The 23,136-nt window shown below is 39.1% G+C and overlaps 1 protein-coding gene across 4 annotated transcripts in view; it reads left to right on the top strand.

Moving 5' to 3' along the window:
- loco (regulator of G protein signaling family member locomotion defects) overlaps positions 1–23,136 on the top strand; it is a 110,632-nt gene that overhangs the window by 78,292 nt on the left and 9,204 nt on the right. For 3 of the 4 annotated variants that reach the window (XM_089728812.1, XM_089728814.1, XM_089728815.1), the window contains 5 exons: positions 17,639–17,731; positions 18,416–18,570; positions 20,856–21,045; positions 22,172–22,303; positions 22,534–22,677. In XM_089728812.1, the coding sequence (XP_089584938.1) occupies positions 17,639–17,731; positions 18,416–18,570; positions 20,856–21,045; positions 22,172–22,303; positions 22,534–22,677 (714 nt within the window). The remainder of the gene's footprint in view (positions 1–17,638; positions 17,732–18,415; positions 18,571–20,855; positions 21,046–22,171; positions 22,304–22,533; positions 22,678–23,136) is intronic. The other variant, XM_089728813.1, reaches the window with a different exon arrangement.

Raw genomic sequence — 23,136 nt, 5'->3', positions numbered from 1 at the left:
GAAATACATTTTTTTGTTTATAAAATATACAAAAGAAATTTGGTAAGTACAAACCATTTACGTATATAATACGTGAAGCAAAAACTTTGTATCCCTTTTTAAGAAAATTGCGCGGACGAAGGAGTATGAAATTTTCCACACTTATAGTGAATATAGAGAAGAAGTGCACAATGCTAATATTTTTTCTAAATAGTGCATAAAAGATACATTAAATCAATAAAGAAAACATTACACACACTACATACCATATGTTTGACGCACACACGCATGCATACTATTTATTGTCAAACTTTTGTTCTTGACGTCTGTGGTCAAATTGAGAATAGATTACATATTGTTTGTTTTTATTAATATTTTTTTATAGTGTAGCTTTGGCGAAATTTGTGATTATAGAAGTATAAAATACAATCATATTAGTGTACAAACTTACAATTCCAATTAATTATAGTCGAATTTCGACTACTGCGGGACCTCTAGTTTACGTAAATACACATCCTTAAGATGTAAGCAATAGTGCGACGCTGCTGCTGTTAGTATTTGCAAATTCTTTCAAGTTGAGCGCGTTAGCTCCCCATGAAGCTAGAATAACCGCTTAGGCTACCAGCGAATAGGAAAGGAATAAAAGTTTATTCATGCGCGCGATGCTGTAATGAAAAACTTTAAAATATAATGGCTGTTTCGTTTGACTTTTAGAAATAATAATAACCGAATTTATTGATCATGAGACGTAATATGAGTTGCCTAATTTAAAGACTGGGGCAATCTTTGTACAATTGAAACTTCGACATATCTTAAAGTGGGTGGTGTCATTCACATTATAATATATTAGCTTTTGCCCGCGGCTTCGTCCGCGCGGAATAGTAACTGTGGCATCAAATTTTACCCCCACTTCATTTACGTAGAAAGTGAAAATATTTTTGAATTATAGAATGTTAAGGAGCTATTTAAACCCCTATTTTGAAATATTCTTAATTGGTGCTCCACTTGTATTAGCCTTACCGTAATGTTATATAGCGTATAGCCTTCCTCACTGAATGGGCTATCTAACAGTGAAAGAATTTTTCAAATCGGACCAGTAGTTCCTCAGATTAGCGCGTTCAAACAAAAAAAATAGTATAGATTATATCAGCTCATGTATCACTTAACACCAGGTGGGACGTGAGCTCGTTAAATTGTCTGCGCATTAAAAACTAAAATAAAAATCTAAAAAATGTTCGCCGCGATCTTCAATACGACATCACAATCTCAATTCTATTCTTAAAACTTAAACTACTAATACCAAGACAACATACATACAAATCCAAAGTAAATGGACGTTTCCATAATTAGCCTAATTCAACATTGTAATTCATAAATTATCTGGTACACGTGTAAATAGGAACCTGTGCTTTGTTTACTCAATATTAATATGGTGTGTGTGTGTGTATGAGTGGCTGTACCGCTGGTATTTATACTTTGCACATTGTAAAAGTTTTAACTCAATGTTTACGTAAATAAGGAATTAAAGTCATCGACGTAGCTCAGAGAATCTGCAGGCTGACGTGGCAGTGAACTAAGCATATTTGCCACAGAACTAGCTATCGTTTAAGCAGAGGAGTTCTTGAGAGGAGAGCGCGCGCCGGCAAACGCAATGCGGGACCAGATGAGCAATACCGTCTTTACCATAAGGGCACACGGGGCCCGTGCCCAGGGCCCCCATTCTCAGGGGGCCCCTAAGGACCGACAATTTCTCTCACACATTTATTCGGTTTCCGTTATCGTGATCGTAACCAAAAAACCAGCAGCATTCTAATATCATTAATGACATGTTATATCATACCGTATTTGATTACCTATAATAAATGGTCATACTCAGTAAAAAAATGTTATTATAATTCGCTTTTTTTACTTTCCAAAAGGGCCTCAAATTCTTGTGTGCCCAAGGGCCCCAGCCTAATTTAAGACGTCCCTGCCGATGAGGTCATGACTTGCGAAGGTTTTCCGGCAAGAAATAGATGAGGAAAGCCGTTCTATTGATCGTTTTTCTATTGATTTAATGTAAAAAATATTACTATTCTGCACCCCTTCACTATATTGTGTAAAAGTGTGAGAAATTTCATACTCCTCCCTCTGCGCATTTTGCGTAAAAAGTGGTACAAAGTTTTTGCGTCACGTATTAATTTATATTTAATTATCATGTACCACTCGAACAGTAGCGAGCTACGTTGACTAATTGATTTACGTACACTGATGTTATTTCATGCGTCCCTATCGCATGTGGTCGACGCGGTTCATTGCAAGGCGGGGGCGTTAGCTATCGAAACGTCATTAGGAACCATTATGACGTCACTGTGACGTAATGGCGGCGTCTAAATACACCAGCGGCCTATGAAGCAAAAAGTTTGGTAGAGCCTATACAATATAATTCGAGACTTTAGATGCTTAGGGACTCCGGCAATGACAATATACGAGCAGGCCCCCTCGCCCCTCCTGCCCCGGGACCGTCCCTGAAGTGACCGACCCCCGGAGGAACGACGCACACACAAACATAAGTTTAATATTTATATTTGGGTTACAGACATGGTGTTCTCTCTTGCTCACTTCATATACAGACTGTTGGTAAATGTATCCATTTTAATAAAAAAACTTTGATTTACTATTGTTGGATTATTTTAAAGGTTGAGCCGTCAATGCGCCTATCAAATCCAAAAAACGGACCACTATTTACTTCCATGCTGAATCGCGGCTCACAGAAGAACTGTCGAAACAAAATCATCTAACTTTGTATCTTTTGGTATCCTTTATGTGTGTGTTTCAGTCATTTCAGTTTTGTGTTATTGCAAGTCATCGATTTTCCTAAACAAAGAAAAGAATAGTATTGTATAATGTTCATAAATTTTAGTGACTAGTAGCATGAACGAAAGTGACCATAAAAACAATATTTGAGGAAATCCTGTTCCATTTTTCAAACATAAAGCCTCAGTCATAAGAGACTATAGAGATGATTTTTTACCAGCTACACCGTGATAGTCCAAAGTTAACAGGGAAGAACAAATATTGAATTCTACATTGCTTACATTACAGACCCTTTTAATCTTATCGTTTATTTGTTTTTGGAGACCTAGTAAGGGACTTTAATCGCCGTCCTTGTGCGGTACCTACAAAATCCCTTTGTGGTATTGTGATAATGACGCATGTTATTTTCCTATATTCAAGAGTATCTTGTGGAGATCGCTAAATTGGTTTAAATGATGAAGTATGATAAAGCGATCAGTTTATTTAAGTTCTAGTGTAGTTCCCCAAGCTTCCTGAAAAGAAAACTACATAAAGCTCAAAACGGGTAACAATTACTCATACTGAAAATACCCTGACTGGTATTTAACTATAAAAATTAGAATTGGCATTGCATAATAATCATTTTTAGTTTGGAAATGGACGAGCTTGTTTGTAACTTATTGTAATAAAAGAAATACTATTTGTGCGTGTGATTGTCCATATTATGTTTTTCTGGGTCTAAATAAATGATAAATTTATGAAAAATTGAAACATAGAAAGACCCCGGTGGTCGATATTGATATAAAAGTCGATGTGTTTATGTATCTTCCCTATATACACCGACACAGCCAGATATATTTCGATAAAAATTTCAAGAAATTACAGATCGGACTAGCCGGAGTTCCTGTGGAGTTTCGTAGCGATCGAAATAAAGTCGAATAAAAGATTAGCCAGCAAAACAATCCGGGTTTGATTAGTAGAGTATACAAATATTTACTTTCAATTTTGGGATTAAATATTAAGCAATTTTGGCTTCGAAGGCAGACATATGGCCCAAATGAAGGTCAACGGTCACCAATGCTCATGAGCAGTTGCAACTTCAGAGCCGAGTCGTTGCTTGCCCTTTAGGATTCTTTTGAAATCTAGTTTTTAAGAAGGGCATAGGATGTGAAACATGAATCAGAACATAAGACATTTGTATTCTCTTCATGTTTTTTTTTTATTGCTTAGGTGTATGGACGAGCTCACAGCCCACCTGGTGTTAAGTGGTTACTGGGGCCCATAGACATCTACAACATAAATGCGCCACCCATCTTGAGATATAAGTTCTAAGGTCTCAGTATAGTTACAACGGTTGCCCCGCCCTTCAAACCGAAACGCATTACTGCTTCACGGCAGAAATAGGCAGGGTGGTGGTACCAACCCGCGCGGACTCACAAGACGTCCTTCCACCAATAAAAGATATATAGGCCAAAAAATATATCGTTAAACGATATTGAACTCTAAGCTACGTTAATGTAGATATTAGACAAGACAGATGAGAGATTTTTTACAATAATCTCATATGAATACACTTCATATATGCTTTGACGTTAGCCTTATCGTGATATGATCTATTTTCGTACACAAACCCCGCGACATTGTCACACATCTGATAACGTAATTAATACACCCACATACGCGCGTCAGGTGCACCACACAGAGAATACTCTTTCAGTATCCAAATAACCTCCTCTGAGAGCGGACGCGTTTTAAGGAAATAATAAAAATAATTTCGCGTTTTCTTCCGATTAAAATAATGCCGACGGACGCTTTGGATAGATTTGTTTCTAAAATGAAGAGGATTGTGAGTTTTTTCAATATTTTATTTTATTTTAAAATTGCTTAGTAAGCAGTAAATATATTTTTGTTATAAGTAAGTTTTTTTTTTGCGTTATCATAAAACATTACGAACAATTATGATCGCTAAGTCCTAAGTTTGAATTTATCCACTTATCTTCAAGACCGTGCACTCGCCTCTCCGCTTACAACAATAAATAAAAAAATTACTGGTAACGTTATTAAACTATTGAACTCATAATTAGCATACTACTTATAATGACAACATATCTATCAACTATCTAGAATGTTACGTTGCATGTAATTTAAACAGTAGAATCACTATAAAAGGCGTATCACAAATAGTTTTAATCTTGAAACGTGAATTATGTTCACGAGTGCTCAAGCGACCTACGACAATGCTCAAAGAGAGCTCGTGTACTCGTTTCCTGGTGGTTCTAACGAAATATTTAGTTTATCTGGAAGAGATCTCATAATACGATAAGGCAGTACAGTACAATCTACAGTACAATAAAAATGTAATTTAGTGATAGTGATTTTAATCTTTATATATGTATATGTTTGCTGTTAGTTATTTATGGGTGGGATATTTTTTTGTGCTAATGGAATTCAGAGTCGGCAAACGTAGGCAAACGTCCCAACTCCATACAAATCTGAGTTAACTTTTACGCTATCGAGAACGTTACAAAACTCGCACTAAGCACACTGATTATATGAATTATGCTATTTTAATATTGAGAAACAATTACATAATTAAAAGTAATTCTTAAGGAAGAGGCAAGGAAAAATATAACGATATTCGTTTTTCTTTTTTACTTTTTTTTATATGATACAGGTGATATAGATGAGCGTGGTCACTGGGCCTCATAAGCGGCACAATGTGATCCTCATACCTCAAGACATGAGGTCGCATCTTCTCTTCCGTAACGGTCCATGTTACTTTTATGACTACTTTTGGTCAACACTAGCAGGAGTCGGTACCTACCTACCCATCCTACCTTTTTCCGCCAGTGTAAATTTGTTGTTGGTGAACCAGGAAAGTTTATTTACGATCAACACAAGACAGTCGTTCTATTTCATGCATTTAATAATAATAATAATAAATTTTTATTATTCTTAATTAAATTCCATATGAAGTAATAATAAGTACATTTTATTTATTTTACATTGACCATGGCTGGTCTTGAGCCAACATGGACTCCATTCCAGTGCCTCAGTATAGGGCAGCAATAGCGACTCCCTATCGCGGCCAGGAGGCTGTTCGGGCTGTCCCGGAGCCGGCGCCACGCGGAGGCCACGCGCTTACGAATGATCGCGTAAAAGCCTCATCTACGTGAGCCTCCGCGAATATCGTCGACGCGCTACACAGACACCGAGACAGCCCCATCATTGCCCTGAAGACATACCAAATCATGGCAGTGATTCAAATGATAAAACATCTTTGTTTCGGTCCCTGGTCATCTAAACAGCATAGATAAATAGATACACTCAGACAACACTAAACTACGAAAACAATAAAACTAATTAAAATAGTGAATTAATAGCTACTAATATTAATGTGATGACACACGGCGCAAGGCGATCCTTCTCGGAGTTATCAAGCGACCTACATATGAGTATGAGTCAATTAAATGTTTTCTAATTATTGTGAGGAGAATACGAATTGTGCATCGATAAATGTCTGTTTGATTTATTGCGTGAGATCATGTATAATAGCCGGCAAACTTCTTGAGCATTTGTTGACGTAGTGGGGGTAAGTTTGCGCATGGTACACTCACGTGCAAAAATATTATTTACTCTGCGTCATAATGCAATTAAATTATTAAAATCAACATATGTATTTATTTATATATTTATTAGAACATCAACAAAAAATATAGGTTAATAATTGTAATAATTTAATCTTGGGGTAAAATAGATATTCCTTCTATTAAGTCAAAACTAGAGCTGTTGCCAGGTCTTCGTTCAGTTGAAGCGAAGCTGGTATTTGTAATTTTTTTTTCGTTATCATAATCTTGACCATTATCATCATCACTGTTTTCATCACCCGAGTCGCCATCATCGTGTTAAGTCGACATAGGGCTCATCGGTGTAGTTTACGACTCGGTCGGTTCGATCTTCTTTTTTGTCTATAATTAATTATTTTTTGAAGATATTCGATTCGTAGTAATCGAATGTTACTTTTTTCAATTACCAGCTTCCGATTATTTTCTGTTTTTTTTTTCCATCTGAAGTCTAGCTCTTTCATAATTCGTCGTAAACTTCATTCCGAGCCATTAAAATGTATATCTTCTTTAAAATTTTCGAAGTCTTTTTATTACAGATTGAACGAAACTATCCATTCCGGTAACTTTCTTCTTCCCTGATCTTTTCTTACCCGGAGTCCCAAGCACGATGAGCAAGCCAGAGCCTTTAGCTTCGTTAATAATGCACCTAACAGTACTCACTGATGTTTTTGTTGCTTCCGAAGTCTGTTTTACTTTTTCCATAATATCATTCTTCCCCTGTTTTATAATGAAGCAATATACGTCGTACACAATTTTTCTACCCTTTCTTTTGAATACTCCACCAGTTTGTCGCGGCATAGTGTATTTTTTATAAAAAATCAAAAAACACTCAACAAATAGCAATGGCAACAAAGTCAACAAGCAATTATAATAAAATATAACTTAACGATTAATAACGATAGATTTTTCACTGTACGCAAGCGTACTTTACGCAAGGTTCGACTGATCTACCAATAACGCGCTCGATACGATTTCCCCTGCCGTCGCGCCTCACCCTCACCACCAAAGTGATCTAAAATTCGGGTCTGCGCAGCCAAGGTCATTTGCTCACGATGTTTGCCGGTTACTATACCTACCTACGTACCCACTTTTGAAAAAAGTTAGTTTATAAGTTGTCGATAACATTAATCGAATGCAACTTGTATTTCATGGTGTTTATTAGGCGCACGTCAATGTTTTATAGAGCCCTTTATGCTTAGTCCGAGTTTTGTTAACTTTTAGATCGATCTCTTAGACAGTTTCCCTTCGTTTGCCGCTAGGGGCGCTGTTCCAACTCCATACAAATTTGAGTTAACTTTTACGCGATCGAGAACGTTAAAAAACTCGCGCTAAGCACACGGCTACTCGGAGAGCATCTGCGTATTTAAGCAAGGGTAATGTTTACGTCCTAGATGTGCACGTCATACTGTTTTGCTGACGAACGATTATCTCCAAATATAATTTTCTCCAAATAATTAGACCACTTTTTTATTGCGTAGATGGGTGACTGAACTCATGGTCTATCCGGTGTATAGTCGGAATCCAGAGATATCACCTCAACTTCACCTTCACTGGTGGTAGGACCTCTTAGGAGTCCGCACGGGTAGGTACCACCACCCCGCCTATTTCCGCCGTGAAGTAGTAATGCGTTTCGGTTCGAAGGGTGGGGTAGCCGTTGTACTGAGACTGATACTGAGACCTTAGAACTTATATCTCGAGGTGGGTGGCGCATTTACGTTGTAGATGTCTATGGGCTCCAGTAATCACTTAACACCAGGTGGGCTGTGAGCTCGTCCATCCATCTAAGCAATAAACAAAAATAAAAAATATATAGGTGCATCATTTTTGTTAAATAAACAGGAAAATGTAATCATGTTGAATGTTGAATTAATAAGATCGATCGTGCGACTCAGTCCGTTTTAATCTCAACTCTTATCCTTTTTCTAATCTGATATTTAAAAGAAGACAGAAATTATCTCATTGTATTGATAATTTGCAAGATCTTGTACAAAATATCAGCAGAGTTGATTGACGTAAGCGTCGAAAACTCACGGATCGCCAAGCACTTGCCACATGCGCCTAGCCTAAAGAGTTTGCTTGTTTACCACAGCCAACATCGTCTTTAGACGTTGGCGATACTCGACATGGTAAATCCTGTCCCCCGCCAATCTTGCCCTTCCCGCATCTAGTGGGATTTCCGCGACCTTCACCAGATTGTATGCCCACCTTATATTGGTCTATCAACGTTGCGGCTTTTCCATGTCGATAAAGCGGCACGACCCGAGGACCCTCTCATCGTGGCCGCCGGTAACTACATCGCCGATCCTGCGGAAAGAATGGACAGCAGTCGACGTCGCCCCAAACACGTCATCTCGGATCCTCCCGATCCACCAACGGTGTTATTAGATACCCCAAGCACCGGTCATCGTTCTCGTCGAGCCCGTTGCTTGCGACGAAGGGCTGGGCGAGTAAATTAACCTACAGACACAGCCCACTGAGTTTTTCGCCGGATCTTCTTAGTGGGTCGCGTTTCCGATCCGGTGGTAGATTCTGCGAAGCACGGCTTTTCCTAGGGTTCGTATTAGCAACATCGTCAGGTTTGAGCCCCGTGAGCTCACCTAATACTAGCACGGCGTCGCTAACATGGTCTCTTTAGACTGTATAGACCATCGCTTAGGTAGGAACAAAAAAAAACAAAAAAGCTGCGGTTTCCGATGCACGGTCGGCACTCAGAAATCTACATACACGCTATCGACGTAACTAAAACTGAATATACATATATATCTAAATGAATACGACATTTAGGGAAATCCAAAATAACGAGATTAAAAATCTTTCTTGAAATTTTAGGTGCGCGAAAGATTTTACGGATATGCGGAAGGAAACATTATTCCCGCAAATCGTTATGAATCTTCCCGTTTTTTCCTCACAGTTCTGCGAAACGATATCGAATTTGAATTTCCTCTCAAACGATCAGCTTTCGTGTGAATTATTTTTAAATTATGAAACTTGTATGAAACATCTAGTTTTACTATATATTATCCTTCCCCATATTTTGCAAAATTCGCACGTGATTTATCGTGTGCCTCTAATGTTTTTTATTTTATATATTGTAGCTTGAAAAATTAAGCCGTCTACTTCTCTTTAACTTTCTGCGCAATTGAGATAATTGCCATCTCCTCAATGACCCCCAGACCGGTACAAATACCTAGCAACCAATCAAAAGTTTGCTTCATCGTTTACGAATCTGTGTTGTCATTACATCATTTTGTATATATACCCAAAAGGGACATTGAATACTTTTAAGAACTATTGTGAATACCCAAGTTCTGAACAGCTAGGTCGATCAGCGGGGCAGGAATAACTAAATACTGGCTTGGTGGACGATGTTTCCCTTGCGTCTTTGAACAATGTGTCCTATATATAGCCACATTTGATAGCTGATATACGGTCCTCAAATATAATAAGGTCATATTGTACGTCTCTATTGTACGTAACCCTACTGTTCAAATGGTTTAAATGTCATCAGAAGTAAACAAGAATGAGGTGCCTTTTAATAAATCTTAGAGACAGTAACGGCTAAAGAAAATACATCGCGACACCACAATTTTTTTTCTCTACCTCTGGTAGCCTGACTGGCTATTCCAGGTACGCCTGGACGGGTAGGTCAGCTCACAGGCTAAACCTGGGAGAATTTGCTAACACTAGCCCTAACCTTCGCTGAATCTACCACCGGATCGGATTTACGATCCAATGAGAAGATCCAGCGAGAAATTCAGTGGACCTCGACACAACAATTTCTCCCTCGTCTGTTGTTGGTCGTTTAAAAAGCAGTACTTATAGGAATCGCAATGACAGTAGCCAGAAACGATTACTGTGCTCCTATGTTGATGGTCCTATTGACGTTTTACATACAACGAACAAGTTATAAGAGGTAGCGGGTCGTGCTTTTTTTTTCACGACTATACATTGATAATATTTACATAACGGATGTAGGCAAAAAATATATTTGCATCGACTTGTGTAAGTAAATCTTAAAGGTCTTGTGTAAAAGATCACACGATACATGATAAGTATTAATGATATCAGTAAGTGAACTAAGTGTTTATCTCTTACCTTCGGCTCACCGAAAGCGTTACGGATTAACTTACGACGTAACTTTGAAGTGCCGTAGAATTTACGATAAATAAATATATTTTAAATTTGACATATATGTCAATAATCCCATTAAAAAAATTATTGAATAAACTGGAAATAATTGTTGAACACAAACAAGTCGTGAAATTAACACAAACGACGGTTTTTTTCAATTTCTACGCTTATGAAACGAATTTTAATCGTTTTTTTTTTTTATTATTGCTTAGATGGGTGGACGAGCTCACAGCCCACTTGGTGTTAAGTGGTTACTGGAGCCCATAGACATCTACGGCGTAAATGCGCCACACACCTTGAGATATAAGTTCTAACGTCTCAAGTATAGTTACAACGGCTGTCCCACTATTCAAACCGAAACGCATTACTGCTTCACGGCAGGAATAGGCAGGGTGGTGATACCTACCCGCGCGGATTCACAAGAGGTCCTACCACCAGTAATTGGTTTAAAAGGTATGATGAATATATATTTCACTCAAGATGTTCGTCATCGTTCTCGTCGAACCCGTCGTTTCCGATGAAGGGCTCGGCGAGTCAATAAACCCACAAACACAGCCCACCGAGTTTCTCGCCGGATCTTTTCAGTGGGCAGCGTTTCCGATCCACTGGTAGATTCTACAAAGCACGGCTTTTGCTAGGGTTCGTATTAGCGACATCGTCAGGTTCGAGCCCCGTGAGCTCACCTATTAATTCGGCGAATCTAGAATAACCCCTCGAGGTTACTAGAATAGGTAAAAAAAAAGAAAAAAAAGTTCTATTAAATATTATAATTAACGTCGTAATATAAGTTAGCAACAGTTAACATTGTACTCGAATTAGACACGCTGTCTGTCCGACTATGCAAATAAATTCGCAAAACCCGGGCGCACTGAACATGTTTCACTAAATTAAAATAAAACTTATAAAGGTGTTCTTCTTGTAACTTGCACCATACGCGCCGGATACTGTTTGGCTAACGCCCGTGTATTGTTATTGTTATTGAACAATGTGTGGGTGCATCTGTGGTTGTGTGCGTCCGTGAGGATGACGCCGTTGCGCATTCAGGAACGCTAATGAGCCAGTCTTCTGATATCGGCGGACGGGAACGAATTCCTGTGCCTACATTTAAAAAAAAATATTGTTACTTTATTAATTTGTGATGTTTAAATCGAATCCCTGTGCTTAATTCTTTAAGAAAAAACACTTTAATAAATTGTGTTTTAAAAAAGGTTGTGTTCGAATTTGTTTCGGCTAAAAGGTGTTTTATACATATTGAAATAGATCTCAAATATGGTTGTATGGTACACGGACGAAAGTCAAGACCAGGTAATATTTAATTAAATATTTGTTAACGTTTATTTAAATGCGAATTTAATCGGTTCATGCTTTGGAAAAACTTTACATGTCTCAAAATGTGAGACGATAATATATTTTTTCTTTCGCCTTTCTGATTAAATTGAAGAGAATAATTGTATCTATATATTATATAATTATAGAAGTTCTTTGATGAAGATTTGGGACTAGTGAAAATCTTGCTGTATATAATTGAAGTATGTACTACAATGTAAATAATGCTCTAAATACAATTATTTGACGGGTTCTTACAACGATTTTAATATTTGATGAGTTCGCGACATTTCAACGCTGTTGCAGTTTCATAGATAGATAACCGCGAAAACTTAAAGCAATTCATTCTGATCAATATTTTTCCTCCGCATTGTAAATTAATTATTAATAGTTTTTCTCTTCGATTCTATTTCACGAGCGGTGGACATGATTAAAAGTACTTTTACGGTTTAATTTCGCGTTTTTTATTATCATTAAAAACCGAAAACCCCTTTTTTGAAAACCGCTGGGGTAGAAGAGTTCTATAGTGAAGAGCATGGACCGATGAAGCAACGATATATACGCATGATAGCGGGTAATGGATAAGATGAGAAGCCCACGATTGGGTCGCGTGGCGGGCCTTGCGAGTGGCCTGTGTCCAACACCGAATTTCTTTTACTGGTGGTAGGACCTCTTGTGAGTCCGCGCGGGTAGGTACCACCGCCCTGCCTATTTCTGCCGTGAAGCAGTAATGCGTTTCGGTTTGAAGGGTGGGGCAGCCGTTGTAACTATACTGAGACCTCAGAACTTATATCTCAAGGTGGGTGGCTCATTTACGTTGTAGATGTCTATGGGCTCCGGTAACCACTTAACACCAGATGGGCTGTGAGCTCGTCCACCCATCTAAGCAATAAAAAAAATGAAAATAAACCGGATTACTTCAATCAAATTCTTCAAATAATTTACAATTTGAGTCGGTAATAATATTATGACAACTGGTGGTTAACACCACCAGGCGGGCCGTGACCTCGTGCTCCGATCTGCGCAGTAAATAAATAAAAACGAACGCATCAGGGTTTACCAGAAAATAGCCAAGACTAATTTAGGTCAGCGGATTGTTGTCATAATGAAAGGAAACTTAAACAAATGTGAGTCAACACAATACGAATGTAGCGTACGATTTCAATTCTAAACGTCTCAGATAAATTATCTTAATCCTTTTAATGCTGAACTTATTTTCACATTGCTAAAGGATTCTTGAAAATAACGTACCTTATAAAAACTTCAAAAAAAACACATGAATTACTGCTAATTTCACAGCAAAATAATTATTCTAAGTAGATATTTATAAATGTTATTAATTTATCAAAATATATAAACCTGTGTGTGCGCTAAGACACGTCCGTACGGGTCAATACCTATAATCACACTGCGCAAACAGTCGATGTTCCGACGCTCCCCGCCCTTCGTACCCAATAATAGAGAGTCGATCTATCGACGGTTCGCGCTCAAGGGGTGTTATAAAACCTGTTTTATCCGTTGTTGAAGTCTTCGAGGTATTGAATTATTAACAGGCCTCGTGGTTACGGGGTTTGAGACTGATTACATTAAAGCTATAATAGCCGGCAAACTTCTTGAGCATTTGTTGACGTAGTGGGGGTAAGTTTGCGCATGGTACACTCACGTGCAAAAATATTATTTACTCTGCGTCATAATGCAATTAAATTATTAAAATCAACATATGTATTTATTTATATATTTATTAGAACATCAACAAAAAATATAGGTTAATAATTGTAATAATTTAATCTTGGGGTAAAATAGATATTCCTTCTATTAAGTCAAAACTAGAGCTGTTGCCAGGTCTTCGTTCAGTTGAAGCGAAGCTGGTATTTGTAATTTTTTTTTCGTTATCATAATCTTGACCATTATCATCATCACTGTTTTCATCACCCGAGTCGCCATCATCGTGTTAAGTCGACATAGGGCTCATCGGTGTAGTTTACGACTCGGTCGGTTCGATCTTCTTTTTTGTCTATAATTAATTATTTTTTGAAGATATTCGATTCGTAGTAATCGAATGTTACTTTTTTCAATTACCAGCTTCCGATTATTTTCTGTTTTTTTTTTCCATCTGAAGCCTAGCTCTTTCATAATTCGTCGTAAACTTCATTCCGAGCCATTAAAATGTATATCTTCTTTAAAATTTTCGAAGCCTTTTTATTACAGATTGAACGAAACTATCCATTCCGGTAACTTTCTTCTTCCCTGATCTTTTCTTACCCGGAGTCCCAAGCACGATGAGCAAGCCAGAGCCTTTAGCTTCGTTAATAATGCACCTAACAGTACTCACTGATGTTTTTGTTGCTTCCGAAGTCTGTTTTACTTTTTCCATAATATCATTCTTCCCCTGTTTTATAATGAAGCAATATACGTCGTACACAAATTTTCTACCCTTTCTTTTGAATACTCCACCAGTTTGTCGCGGCATAGTGTATTTTTTATAAAAAATCAACAAACACTCAACAAATAGCAATGGCAACAAAGTCAACAAGCAATTATAATAAAATATAACTTAACGATTAATAACGATAGATTTTTCACTGTACGCAAGCGTACTTTACGCAAGGTTCGACTGATCTACCAATAACGCGCTCGATACGATTTCCCCTGCCGTCGCGCCTCACCCTCACCACCAAAGTGATCTAAAATTCGGTTCTGCGCAGCCAAGGTCATTTGCTCACGATGTTTGCCGGTTACTATAATAAATTATCGAGATTATTAAATTTGATTTTATTGGTTGAAGTCTTGTGAGCCCGCACTGGTAGGTACCATCATCCAGCCTATTTCGAACGCGAAGCAGTAACGCGTTTCGGTTTGAAGGGCTGTCGCGATTCCGATCCTGTGGTAGATTCTGCGAAGCACTGCTCTTGCTAAGGCTAGTGTTAGCAAATTCTTTCAGGTTGAGCCCGTGAGCTCACCTACCCGTCCGCAAGAAATTGAAATAGCCTCTTAGGCTACCGGCGAATAGGTATGGGGAAAAAATGGTGAGTTGCAGTATTTATGTTGTCGATGTCCATGGCCTCCGGTGACCATTTAACATCAGGTGGGCTCTGTAAACAATAATGTAGCCGAGAGGTGACATCACGCAGCATGACTCCTCAGCTCAGGTTTCTCTACAGGAACCGGCCGTCCATTACACCATTATCTTTTTACTAACATTTTCGACTTGAGTATATACACATTTAGAGAGAGAGAGAGAGAGAGAGTATTCTTTATTGTACACCAAAAAACAAATCAACAGTGCGATACATTAAAAACAAAAAAGTACAATTGGCGGTCTTATCGCTAAGAGCGATCTCTTCCAAACAACCATCAGGTGGACAAGAATCATTTGGAAACGAACTACGCGCGGTGTACCATTCCAGTGAAATACATATACATATATGTACACATACATATACACATACATATCTCCGTAAATATACATACATTTAAATACACAAGATTGTTTAAGAAATGACTATATTATTTGCATATTGCGTATCGCGGTTTTTCCGTCGTGTAAAATTTGTTTAAATAATCGTAATGCACTATTAAAACTAATTTTACAATTTATTATTAATTGCGTATTAAAAGATAAAAAAAAGTTTATAAACCAAAGAAATACTAATCGGAATGTATCTGAATTTTAATTAATCTGTGCGCTTCCATAATGTCAATGAAATAAATTGTTACTTAAATCTTTAGAAATGTCATCAAAAATCGGTTGAGTTTTTATTGCGTTAAACAGCAACAGAAGAAAAATACGTTATTTACAATATGATGTCTAAAAATCCTAAGTAAGCTATTTTTAGAGTATTTTTGACTTACAGACAAATTATAAATAACTAACGGCCGCCGGGTGTAGTGGTAAGCGACATGGTCACTACACAAGAGGGTCGCGGGTTCGAATACCGCCAAGGGAAGATATTTGTATGATAAATATAAAATGTCTTTTTCAGGATTATGGAATGTATATTAAATATATAATATGTATGTGTATAATAAAAATCTTACATTTATTTCCGTTATCTGGTACCTGTAACCATGATGATGATGCATGGTTCAGTAGTTATAACGGAACATCCGTAAAAACCTGTAGATTTATATATTAGTATAGATTCCGAACTGATGTATGTTCACGAGTGACCCGGAGTCGCGACCCAAATAATGGACAGAAAACTCCTAAAATATATAAATCTCCTTACCTGATCTTCAACGAACACATCGTAGTTGGGACAGAGCAGGTTCCTCTTCTGCAGCAGCCTGTCCACGATAATATAGATATTGTTTAAACAGTAAAACATTCTATACTATGTTCGCTTGGCCGCATTGTATTAGCCGTCTGTCGCAGTACACGGAAAATTTCGTGTAATAATTAAAAATACACATGTCGTATCATTGTTTGCGAATAAAACAATGAAAATTTTCCCTGAACTCTACTTTCGTTATTGTTTAAATTGTAGATCTGAATCACTTTGATGTTTAGCTGGATGTTACTGTTTGTTTGGTTATATAAACTAGCGCACCGCTAAATTGGTATTCACGTCCACTTAAATACAATAAGTCAAATGCCCTACGGCTTTCCAGCAGTTAGACTGGAACAGATATCACTTAGTTACTTGCGAAGTTTTCTATCACTAGTAGCTAAGGGTCGAGGGAATCTATTGGCCCCCGCTTATCCATCAAAGTTTTCTATCATTAGTAGCTAAGGGTCGAGGGAATCTATTGGTCCCCGTTTACCCATCGAAGTTTTCTATCACTGGTGGCTAAGGGTCGCGGAAATTTATTGGTCCCCGTTTACCCATCATAGTTTTCTATCACTAGTAGCTAAGAGTCGAGGGAATCTATTGGTCCCCGTTTACCCAGCGAAATTTTCTATCACTAGTAGCTTAGGGTCGAGGGAATCTATTGGTCCCCGTTTACCCATCGAAGTTTTCTAGCACTAGTAGCTAAGGGTCGAGGGAATCTATTGGCCCCCGTGTACCCATTTAGGGAAGGAAAGATCTTCAACCAAACGCGTGCTAATTCTCGGCAGACGGGCGGACCGGATGGTTTGAATATGTATTATGTGTGGTCTATCACTATTTTTTTATTTATAGTCGTTTAGTTGTAAATAATGCATCTATACTTCTCAAATACACATATTTCTTTATTAATCCTGTTGTATTTAGTGCAAATTAGCCGCAGCCGCATATACTGGTTGTTGCCCATGGGCACCCACCACCGTTTACCAGCAGGCGAGTGCGTGGTTAGCCTGTCGCCCATTAATCGTAATCGATAAATCCGTATGATTTGCGATTGATCCGAGCGATTTGTCATTTCATCTAGGAGCACTCTTATATACCGACTGAGCTCTCACTATAGTGGTTTTAAAGTAGTTGGAAAAATGTGGGCGCTAAAAAATAATTTATTTTCAAAGCGGGCAGTAGATATAGAATAAGTTTGAGAACATTTTTTGTTATTTTTTTATTGCTTAGATGGGTGGACGAGCTCACAGCCCACCTGGTGTTAAGTGGTTACTGGAGCCCATAGACATCTACAACGTAAATGCCGCCACCCACCTTGAGATATAAGTTCTAAGATCTCAGTATAGTTACAACGGCAACCCCACCCTTCAAACCGAAACGCATTACTGCTTCACGGCAGAAATAGGCAGGGCGGGCTGGTACCTCCCTGCACGGACTCACAAGAGGTCCTACCACCAGAACCCCTGGAATAGAGCATTAAACGTAATTATTTAGCCTCGTATAGCTTGTAATGTCAAGTTTTGTCGACAGAGCGAGCAGTCGTCGCCTTTCCGCCGCTGGACGACCGGGAGCGGAGCCGGCAGTTCGTATCGCCACCAGGAGCACCGCAACATGTACAATAAGGTATCAACTCCAGCAGCCCTAGTTATTTTTTTCCATAGATGTGTGGATGAGCCTACGGCCCACATGGTGTTGTGTGGTTACCGGAACCCATAGACGTCTATAACGTAAATGCCGCTGCCAACCTTGAGATATAAGTTCCAAGGTCTCAGTTTTTACAGTACAACGGCTGCCCCGCCCTTCAAACCGAAACGCGTTACTGCTTCACGGTACAAATAGGCAGGTATGTAGTACTTCCCGGTGCGGACTCACGAGACCTCTTACCACCAGCAGTACCACTGAGAAGACGTTAGATGAGTAGGCAGCGGCTTAACTCCGCCCCCGGCATTGCGGTCGTCCATGGGCGAAGGTAACTACTCACTATCAGGTGGGCCGTATGCTCCTCTGTCTATAAGGACAATAAAAAAAGATAGCTGGGTGTTAATACCAAGAGGCCGTGAGAGCTTTTATCTATCAATGCTAAAAGTTATATGGAAGTTGGCATAAAGTCCCAGTTAGTTACCAAGTCCCACTAATCCCACACTCCTCCTTGGACGCGAGAACCTCAAGGGTGTTCGACAGCCTGAAAGCGGGACAATCCCGCCCAAAGCGTATGGTCACGTTAGTCATTACGTCAAATGTCGCGCGTATCAAGCTACATTTAACAAACTATCGTTGTGGTTGTAAAATGTAAAATATTGTTCACAGCAAATGAGCGAGGGCTCCGCTCCTATGAGTTCAGGTAGCGGAGGCTCTAGAGTGGCGAGCTGGTCTCTAAGTCTAGAGCAGCTGCTGGCTGATCCCTCGGGGGCCGCCGCCTTTGAGCACTTCCTATCTAAGGAGTTTGCTGCCGAAAATATCAGGTTAGTCGGTTACCGAAGACTGTTGACAGCTTTCTGTTAAATTTGTTTTAGTTCACTGGTGGTAGGACCTCTTGTGAGTCCGCACAGGCAGGTACCACCGTCCTGCCTATTTCTGCTGTAAAGCAGTAATGCGTTTCGGTTTGAAAGGTGGGAGGCAGTCATTGTAACTATATTTGAGACCTTAGAACTTATATCTCAAGGTGGGTGGTGCATTTACGTTGTAGATGTGTATGGGCTCCAGTAACCACTTAACACCAGGTGGGCTGTGAGTTCGTTCACCCATTTAAGCAATAAAAAAAAATACATTGAGCTTGGATAACACCAAAAAGTCCTTTTTCACATCAAAAATATCTAAATTCCTTGCGAGTGTGTGTGCTTGTGTGAATCTATCAGGATAAAGGTCCGCTCATACTGAGCAGAGCCCGCTTTGAGTTAACCCGACACTAAGCATAGGAAATGTTATTCCGTTTAGAAGCCCATAGAAGGCTCTACGAGGTTCGTGCGTCAGGAATTTCATACCTTCTATGTTGGCATGCATGCGGTGTCGCATTTCCATAGACAATGCGGTCGCGATGCGATTGTGTTGCACTCTATGACTCACTTTCAAAGACAATTGATTGTTCATTTGTGTTTAGTGATTTTCAAGAGATAAAATCTGAATTGAAATTATTTATTCGATGTTTCACTAGAATGGGTGGCGACCTGAAGAGAATTTAAAATATAATTTTATACAATCTTTTGTACACACAAACCGGTTTTGACTTGTTTTTTTTTTTTTTATTTAATTTTTTTATTCTACGACAACTCACATATGAGTCGTCTATTATCAAAGGTGGCAATCTGTGCATTTGGACAAAAGTTTTTTATTGATATGTCAATACAGATTGATTTGAATATAATCGTCTCCTTCAAAGAATACGGTTCAAAACCTGCATTAAATAACCGGTTAATAGTTAACCTGTTATTTATCTAAGATGTCGTTCCGAAGAGTTTTGTGACTGCCAATGGAATACAAAGTCAATAATTCGTTTTTCTGATTTACCAATCATTGTCCAAAAGTCAGATTGCCGGCTTTGATAATAGTCGACTCATATATCGCATTTTTCGAATCACCGTAACATATTTTTCGTGAGATCTGATTAAATGAAGATTCGCAATAAAAATAGAGAAATAAAATTAGATTTTTTTAATGTAATGCCGATTCTTGAACCTTAATATGCCAAAGATGAGCGGCACGGTCGTGTCGGACGAGCTCACAGCTCACCTGGTGTTAGCTAGTTATCGGAGCCCATAGACATCTACAACGTAAATGCTGCTACCCACCTTGAAACATGAGTTGTCTCACTTTTAACAATACAACGGCTGTCTCGCTCTTCAAACCGAAACGCATTACTGCTTCACGGCAGAAATATGCAGGGCAGTGGTACTGTTACATATGACCCTCAATAATAATGCAGACTAAGGCATTCTTAAATGCATCATCTCTATATAAAGACGATTTATTGCTAAAGCGCGGCAGAACAGATTTGGCTTGAGGAGCGGAAACACCCATCGTTTGTATTATTTCTTTTATAAAATAAACTCAGTGAAAGTCACAGTTTCCTTTTTTAAAAAGAGCTCCTGGATCCACCACGTAATAGTACCTAACCGTGCGGACTCATAAGATGTTGTGCCATCAGTAATGAGTTTGTTGAAAGAAAGAAAGAAATAAATCATTTATTCGCCAAGCACAGTGAAAATGAGTTATTACATAAGTTAAGAACAGCGCATATGCTTTGTCATTATTTGACTTGCGAATTTTAGTGCAGTGCAAGATATTATCTAATATATAAAATTCTCGTGTCACGGTGTGCGTGATTGAACTCCTCTGAAGCGGCTCGACCGATTTTCGTGAATCTTAGCGTGCATATCGGCCAGGGTCGAGAATCGGACAACATCTATTTTTCATCCCCGTAAATGTTAAGGGTGGTCCACCCCTAAATTTAATTTTTTTATGTTTTAGACAAAAAAATATGTATTTTTTCATGATACATAATACAAAAATACATACAACCCTAAATTTTCACCACTCTACGATCAACCACGGTTTTATTTGATAATTAAAAACTTTAATACCTTAGAAATCTTATATATGGCAAAACAATGTTTGCCGGGTCAGCTAGTAATATTATATAATTTACCATTCATTCATCCATAATCCAACGAATAATTAAAAAATCCATTTATTTTCATGATGATTATTGGAGATTAAAGCGATGTACTGAGTCCTTCGAGTGGTGGTCCAGGTTCTGGTGGTCGTGCGAGCAGTACCGCGCCACGACGGACGAGGCGGAGCGCGCGCGGCTGGCGGACGAGATCTGGCGGCGGCACCTCGCGGACTCCGCGCCGGAACCCGTCAACGTGGACGCGCCCGCCGCCCGCCACGCCGCGCTGCTCCTCCACCACCGACCCCCGCCGCACGACCTCTTCCTGCAGGTACGCACGAGCCTCGACGATGGGCAGCGGCTTGGCTGAGCCCCTGGCATTGCTGAAGTCTATGGGCGACGGTAACCACTCACCATCAGGTGGGCCGTATGCTCGTCTGCCTACAAGCACAATAAAAAAAATGTACCGACAAAGTATCATCATCATTCTCCTGCCCTTTTTTTAGGGTGGACCAACTCACAACCTACCTGGTCTTAACTGGTTACTGGAGCCCATAGACGTCTACAACGTAAATGCGCCACCCGCCTTGAGATATAAGTTCTAAGGTCTCAAGTATAGTTACAACGGCTGTTCCGCCCTTCAAACCGAAACGCATTACTGCTTCACGGCAGAAATAGGCGGTGTGGTGGTACCTACCTGTGCGGACTCACAAGAGGTCCTACCACCAGTAATAAACCCAGCCCTAGTCCCAGACCCCTGGGGTTGGTGCAACATGTTTTCTCCTTCCATATTCCTCTATCGTATACAATTTCTTCGCTCACTCCCTTCTTACACATATCGTCTTTCACGCAATCCATCCATTTTTTCTTAGGTCTACCTCTTCCTTTAAAGCCTTCTACATTGATAGTTAAAATTCTCTTAACAACCTCATTGTCATTTCTATATAATATCTATATCTATTCATTGTACTAACAAAACATATAATTACAAACCGCTATATGCTGTATTTGATTCCACAATAATTAGATAGTTTAATTAATTTGATATTTAATAATTATATTACTAAATAACCATAATAAATCTACTATTCATGCAATTTAATCTCCTTCTAAAGCGGACCCCCTCAGGGTAAAAGCCTCTTCCCAAGAATTCCATTTGCCTTATCTTTAGCGATTTATGTGGTTATCCACAATCTCTTCCTGCTTTTGATAAAATCTAGTCCTGCCGCGAACGAACGAAATCAAATCATACCAAATAAAAAAGAAAATTCAACTTAAATGAAAGTACATACTTGTTGAACGTCAAAAAGAACTTCCGCCAATTCACAAAAACTATCCTCCGTCTCGAGAAGAACTGGCAAGAAACTCAGCGGGCATGTCTTTTTTTTTTAAATATTAGATTTTTTTTTAAATATTCATTTTTACATATATATACAGAACGTATTTTTGTTGTCCAGGCGCAGAAGCAGATCTTCAACGTGATGAAGTTCGACAGCTACCCTCGCTTCCTGCGCTCCGCCCAGCACGCCGAGTGCGCGCGCGCCGAGCTGCGCGGCCTGCCGCCCCCCTACCCCCCGCAGCACGGCAAGGTGACCCCCGCACCCGACCTACAGCTCATCTGTGTGCTTACTTCGAGTTTTTTAACGTTCTCGATAGCGTAAAAGTTAGCTCATTTTTGTATGGAACGTTTGCGTACGTTTTTGGCGCTGTTCCAACTGCATACAAAATTCGGTTAACTTTTACGCTATCGAGAACGTTAAGAAACTCGCACTAAGCACACTGATGGATGCTATACACACGTAAGAAATGTATTTAATAGTTGAACATTATTTATTTTCAGTTGAAGAAGTCTGCCAGTAACGCATCAGAGCGCCGCCGCAGCGGAGGGGCCTCCCTCCTCCCGTGGAGACGGCCCGCCTCCAAGGATAGAGGGGAGCCGAACAACTCACAGAGTACCGGCGATGTAAGTACAAAGCGGGCCAAAGTGGACAGGTCAAAACACTACTGCCAATAAGACAGGAAACTTTTATTTATTGTCCTTGTAGATAAAGAAGCATATAGTCTACTGAAAGTGAGTGGTTACCGTCGCCCATGGACGTCAGCAATGCCAGGGGCAGAGCCAAGCCGCCACCACATGACACACAGAAATACAATCAAGTTATATTCGATGAAACTAGTATAATCCTTCGAAGCTACTTACCAGCAATAAAATAATTACAAAGTCAAGTTTTCTTGAAATTCGAATATCTATGATTAAAACTTTTCATTTGGACTTCATTGTAGATCAGTTTTCTTTATTAAAATATTATATGTAAGAATGTTCTAATAATAATTAACAGTCTCCTTATAAAGGAATCGTATAGGATGCAACTCGTGTGAAAAAAAAAACAATGAAAAATGTCAACTTCATGACACAATAACG

The sequence above is a fragment of the Bombyx mandarina genome, chromosome 07 (genome assembly GCF_030267445.1).
Source record: "Bombyx mandarina strain Sakado chromosome 07, ASM3026744v2".
NCBI classification, from domain to species: Eukaryota; Metazoa; Arthropoda; class Insecta; order Lepidoptera; family Bombycidae; genus Bombyx; species Bombyx mandarina.
The sequence above is the reverse complement of the archived record's forward strand: the minus strand, read 5'-3'. Positions and strand labels throughout refer to the sequence as shown.